The sequence below is a fragment of the Micromys minutus genome (genome assembly GCF_963924665.1).
Source record: "Micromys minutus genome assembly, chromosome: 3".
Classification (NCBI taxonomy): Eukaryota; Metazoa; Chordata; class Mammalia; order Rodentia; family Muridae; genus Micromys; species Micromys minutus.
The window spans coordinates 65,264,260-65,270,705 of record NC_137972.1 but is presented as its reverse complement, the minus strand read 5'-3'; the positions used below and the strand labels follow the sequence as shown (position 1 = coordinate 65,270,705).

The 6,446-nt window shown below is 45.0% G+C and overlaps 1 protein-coding gene across 1 annotated transcript in view; it reads left to right on the top strand.

The window, feature by feature from the left end:
• Window positions 1–243: 243 nt before the first annotated feature.
• Window positions 244–6,446, top strand: part of LOC308418597 (neuronal acetylcholine receptor subunit alpha-7) — a gene marked incomplete at both ends in the record, with an annotated part of 109,947 nt that continues 103,744 nt past the window's right edge. The window contains 2 exons of the mRNA XM_080913985.1: window positions 244–298; window positions 459–598. Of these exons, the coding sequence (XP_080770111.1) occupies window positions 244–298; window positions 459–598 (195 nt within the window). The remainder of the gene's footprint in view (window positions 299–458; window positions 599–6,446) is intronic.

The window sequence follows — 6,446 nt, the reverse complement described above, 5'->3', positions numbered from 1 at the left end:
ACATTAGATAGTTGGAGCAAGTAGCCAGGGGTCAGAGGCCACGACTAAGATGCGCAAGGATGCAGTTCCCGGGGTGGCCACGGTGCTGCGCAGCCCAGTGAGCGCTCGAGAGGCGGGGGCGCGCTGTCACGTGTGGGGGCGCGCAGTGGTGCCGGGCGCGCGCAGCGCTTTAAAGGCGCGGAGGCGGCTGGAGCGGCAGCTCGGCCCCGGCGGACGGTGGGACGAGGCGGCGGCTCCGGCGACATGTGCGGCGGGCGGGGAGGCATCTGGCTGGCTCTGGCCGCGGCTCTGCTGCACGGTAACCGCAGCTCGGCTTCGGCCGTACTCCCCTCGGCGGGCTCCGGGGAGCAGGTTCGGGCGGGCGGGTGGTCCCGGGTTGCGGTCGGGCGGCAGGGCTGAGCTGCTGGGGCGGGGTGGCAGCCGCGCGCTGAGGCCCGCTGGGCGCTCTGCTTCCCAAGTGTCCCTGCAAGGCGAGTTCCAGAGAAGGCTGTACAAGGAGCTGGTGAAGAACTACAACCCGCTGGAGAGGCCGGTGGCCAACGACTCGCAGCCGCTCACTGTGTACTTCTCCCTGAGCCTCCTGCAGATCATGGATGTGGTGAGTCTGGCGCGGCGCTCGGGCCACACATCCTCCTGTCCCGGATGAGGTTGAGCTTTGGGCAGGACCCCCAGCCACCTGTGCATGGGTACTTGAGTCGAGTCTTACAGGTAGAAACTCCCGGCTAAAGTGTCCCAAGCTGGGAGTCAGTAGCAGGAACAGGCTTCCTTGGTCACTTCCAGTCTCCCTTAGAGAGAAAACTAGTGCAATCCTGCGCCCAGAATAGTTTAGGCACTTACACGCTTTTCTTCCTCTTCAGTGACTGCGTAGTGCCTTGGTGGGGGCCTGGCTTTTCTGCTGCCAATCTGTCTGGGTAGAAGGCCAACTGTAGGTGTTTAGAAGCGTACCCATTAGGGTTTGGGCATTGCTTTTATTTTGTCGAGAGGACAGTTGCTGGCGATACTTCTTGGAGGATTCCAGGCAGCTAATAGCAATGCCCTGGACCCCTTGCCGCAAGCCACCAGATTTAGGTGCCACAGCACTGAAATACCTGTGACAGATTGATTTTTTTTTTTCTGCCAGCTGTGCTACTTTACGATCTTTCATAGGCAGAGTCTTCCAAAAGGTGCCAATACTTAGAAAGTGTTCCAGTGTCTGTTCTCTACAAGGCTTGGCGTGTTTGTGTTCATCAGGAGGGACTACTGTGAGAGCAAAGAGGTACCATAAGAACTTTGGCACAGCAGGCTAGACTTTCCACTCCTCCTTTCACTCCTATGCTGTTCCTTTCAGTCTAGTTTTCATGATGAATGGCTTCTGGTCTCACACTGTACCCGTTAAATCTGCATTTCCTCCCGACAGAATCCCACTTTATTAAGTGTTTGTGAGCAATGTGGGAGGATTTATCACGAGAGATGTAGAAGACAGCTGCTGCCGCGTGGACAATTGTTTTCTAAGTTTACAGAGCACAGACTACAGGAGAAGAAGAAGCAGTCTTGTTAGTTTTGAGTCAGAATGCCGGTCAGTGAAGAGCATAGATCAGAGAGAAGAGGAGGAGGGAGGCAGTGAAAGAGAGGAGGTGCAAAGGCTCCTGGGCATTTGGAGCAGAGGAAACATAGTTCTTGTTGCTTCTGGCTTTGCAGATGTCCAAGTGGTTGACTTTATGAAGTTTCATAAGCATCTGGAGCTTTGGCCTCCCTGCTAACAGAATGGACACTTACTTCACTGGTCACCATGATGAGCTAAAAACAATAAATATAGCGTCAAGATTCGTCAAAGCCAGCCACATAATTATAGTTATCTTCATGCAAAAAGTACACAAGGAAAGGTCAGGTAGCTAAGGTAACATGTTCCGTAAGAGTCACACAGTAAGATGACTTTTCTATCTCTACTTGGCCAGGGTCCACTTTGGCCAGCCTGCTTCATTGTATGCTTCATGGCAGCCTGTGGCTGGGTAGTAAGCTTTCTAGTATAGGGGCCAGTCAGCTGCAGAGCTTATGTAAAGAAACCAAGCAGGCCTATTGAAAGAAAAAGACTCTTAAGAAATCTGGTCGATATGTTACTAAGGCTTGCTGACTTGGAGAAGTTAAGTTGTAAGCTGGGATTAATAATGTGGGGAAAACTTAGTTATATTATAAAGCTATAAAAAATAAAAACAACAAACCATAAACCTTTAAGTCATTGCCACACCAATTAAGAAGGAAAGTGGGAAGAGGATCGTGAGCTGAGGTCAAGGGGAGAGTGAGGTTTGAGACAGTCTTGGCCTCCTCTTGGCCTCAGTTCTAGCTGTGAAAATACTGAGCTTCCTACTAGGCTGTGCTGCTTGTTTGTTGAATGGCCTCAAGTAAGCTACTTAACTTTTCTCAGTCCTGCTCTCTCGTGTGTAAAATGAGAACAATTATATCCACTTCACAGGTTTTGAGAGGATTAGAAAGGAGAAGTTCTTGCCACACGCTGGTAATTTGCTGAAAGCTTACTCCATCTTAATTATGTAGTAACTTCATTCAGAGGTCAAGAAGTCTATTCCTAGAGAGGTGTGGCTACTACTCAAAGATGCCCAAAGATTACAGGCAGTCTGCTGAGAAAAACTCAGATGGAGTGAGTTTGCATGCCCTTTGCTTAGCTTAGGATTTTTTTTTTTTTTTTTTTTTTTTGACTTGGTAACTTATTTTCATAGAACAAAGCCAGCTTAATCTACTTAAATTGGGTGCACTGTAGCTGATTGAATGTATCTGCCCTAAGCTTCTGGGTGAGAAGGAGGTTTCTACATCAGGAGCAAGGAAATATGCATACATTTGTATTCTAATCCAGTTTGGCTCTGTCCCTGTTTCTTTCTGAAAAGGAGCCAGGTCTTTCTTGCTGAAATTTCAGCACTCTGGACAGAGGCACCAGCGCTCATCAGGGTTATGAGTTGCAGTCTTCTGGAATCTCTTCACACATTCATTTCTGGGGGGTCATTTTTGCTCATTCTAACCTACTGTTTCCTAGACTGGAGTTTATTGTCCCCAACGTATTATTGTTCCCCCACTTTTCAGCATACATGTCCTCCCTTCAGGGATGCAGAGATGGTATATGATGCCACATACACATTTTATTTATGCAGGATGTTTGCACTATCACCTAATTCCTCCTGTGTTTAAAGGGCTCGCACTGTAAGCCTTCTTAGGTTCTGAGGGTTGACAGATCAGTAAGAGAGAACCTCCTCCTCTAGAGGCTGCATGATATGGCTGGGTCTAAGACCAAGAAGAAAATCTATGATGTCCACATGTGACAGAATTTGACATGGTTTTCAAAGTGCCGCAGATTGTGTATTGAGAACACTTATTCCCAGTGATGCTGGCTGGGGTAGTTTCAAAGATCGAGAGGCTGGACTTCCAATAGGAGTTTCCCAGATAGAGGAATTAGGACGACTTTCCCAAGTAATGGAAACAGAGGGAGGGAGAGATTGTAGATTTAAGGGAGGAGACACTCCTTCAACAGGGTGTTTCCATGTAATCCTGGCTTCTACCTTTAGCTAGGTGTTTCCATAAGATCTCAGTTCCCTGCCATCAACTAGGTGTTCCCAGGGACTCCTGTCTCAGTTGATCTTTGCTTCAGGTTTGGCTGAACGACTTCTTAGGAAATTCATGCTTTATTAAAAGTTCAAAAATATTGATCAACCCACAAATAGTTTTAATCAACCTTTTGTCAAGTATTTTTTTAATTATGTGATTTTCTCTTGTAGGAGGTGCTAGTGTGTAAAGTATCCTGACTATGTTACAGAGTTCACAGACTGACCTGTGATATACCTGAGTGTCACAGACTCTGTGCTTGAAGAGGTAGTATTCGGGGTTTTGTAAACCTATAAGACTAGCTTGCCAGAGCCCATTTTTCTTAGAAATGAAAATATTCTAGCCATAGCTTTTTTTATTAAATCGAATAAATATGAATTATAGCTTAGAATGAAAAAAAGCACATATGTTTTAAAGATAAGACATGGGTCTTTAGAGGATTTGCTGTACCCACTGTGGTCTTTTCTAGTTATTTGGCCATCCCCTTGCTGAGGCACTCAGCAGAGAGTGGGAAGATATGGTAAATTTCTGAGCAGGAGTGGGAAATATCAGGATCTATATTTAGAAAATACAAAAGCCTAGAATGTGGGGCAGGCCAGAGAGGAGAAAGAATTTGGCCAAGGATACAGAGATCTTTGCTAGTTTATCTTCTGCTGCTCTAACAAAATAGTTCAGACTGTAATTTATATATATGGTTGATTTTGGTACCTGGTTCTAGAAACTGGCAAGTCCAGGTTCATGGTCCAGACGTCCTCTCAGGTTCTAGTAAGGGCTTTTATGTTGCTTGACCTTGGCCAAAAGCAAAAGGGCAAGTGAGTCCATGCAAATATTGGTATGTGTATTCATGTACCATTCATTCAAAATGCCTCCATTATTATTTATCCTTCTCCATGTTCACATGCGTTGCATTCATATGCATGCACAGACCATTTATGTGAAAGTCTCTCATTCCTAGTGTTTACTTGGGTTTATAGTAATTTTAATTTACTTCATGGGCCTTTCACTGGGCTGAGAATGAGGTGATGCATGGGAAATCATCCAGAGGACTTGTAAATAGAGATTTCGAAGTTGCCACTGGTAATATTTCTCGTCTGCTGCTATGTGGTCATTAACCTGGAGCCAAGCATCTAAAGGCCATCCCTGATGTTCACTTGCATAAAATAAAGATGTAGTTATAAAAACATCTCCAGAAAGTACTATGTTTAGAATAAAAATACGAGTCAATATGTAATTATGCACAAATACCAAACACATAATTATGCATGAATGAATTCTTAGAATTTTATAGATTTTGGATTAAAGCACTTTCTGGAAGCTTCACTCATAAGAGCCTGGAACTGGTGGCATGCTTCAGTTTTGCTCCTGTAGAGGGCAGGCATGGTGTGGAGCCCAGTTTCCTAAGAGCTTGTGGTTTATTTGAGGTGCTGTTAGTGTCCTGCTTCCATTCAGCAGATTTTCTTCTTTTCATTTACAAGATGTGCTGCCACCATTCTCATATGGCATGTTTATGCAGAAATGACCAAAGTGAAAAATCAGATAGGTGCTATAATTTATTTTAACATACCCCCGCCCTCTTTTAAAGAGCGCTTCTAGGTTCACAACAAGTACAGAGATCTCTTCCACTTCCCCAACCTCCTCTCATGAGCATTTTCTGGGCAGTGGTACATCTGTGAAGCCTGCTGAGTACACGTTGACATGTCTGCATCCTCACCAGCAGCGTTATGCCCTTGGAGAACAGAATCATAATATGCTTCTGTCCACCGCTGGAGCACCTACAGAGTTGAGGCATCACTTTAAAAGTCTTTACTGAGATTCCTTTTTGCTCTGTATCTTTACCTCTGACACTTATAGCCACTGGTCCATTTACTATTTATAAACATTTTCTTTCTAGGGGGTGGAGAGTTAGTTCAGCTGGTAAGCTGCTAGCCAAGCAATCCTGAGGACTTGGCTTCTGATCCCCAGAACACACGAGAAACTGGGCATCACATCTGCACTCAGTATTTGGGGTGTATGGAGGACGACAGGCAGATATCTGGCCAGATTAGCAGAAGCTACGAGCTTCAGGCTCAGTGAGAGACCCCTGTCTCAAAAATAAAGGAAAACCCATTGAAGAAATGAGGTTGACTTGTAGCCTCCTGTGTACACACACATCTCACCTGCCTCTTTTTCTGAAAACCACAAGTCTGCCTTCTATCTGCATGAGCTTGACTTTATCATGAACATCATGTGAATGCAATCATGTAGTCTGTCTCCTGGGTACCTGAAGTTTTTATATGCACGTTGTCTTTGGGATTCATTCCTGTCACAGTTTCTTTGGGACTTTGTGGTGGGCTTCTAAGTCAGTCAGCAGATGCCTTTGAGAATTTTCCTTGTTTGTTTGTTCTAGTTATTTTGAGACAAGGCTTTGTTACAAGTCCATTCTTGCCTTAAATTCATGATTCCCACCTCCAAGACACACACACACACACACATACACACACACATACACACACACATACACACACACACACATACACACACACACACCTATAACAAGAATGTATGCTACACACACTTTACAACATACCACACACTAGACTGCTTAAAAAATGTCTTTTCCAGAATATCATATAGGTAGACTAATCTCTCTGTGGTCTTTTCATATTTCCCCCTTTTTACTTAGTAACAGGCATTTAAACCCTTCCACCCCTCCCCCATCTTCTCATGACTTGCTAGCTGGTTTCTTTTCTGTTGAACAACAGAGTGTTGTGATCATATCTGCTTATTTATCATTTCATCCGTTGAGGCGCATCTTATTTGCACCTAAATTTTGGCAGCTGTGAATAAAGCAGCTGTGATTCTCGTGTTTGTGCTCTTACAGA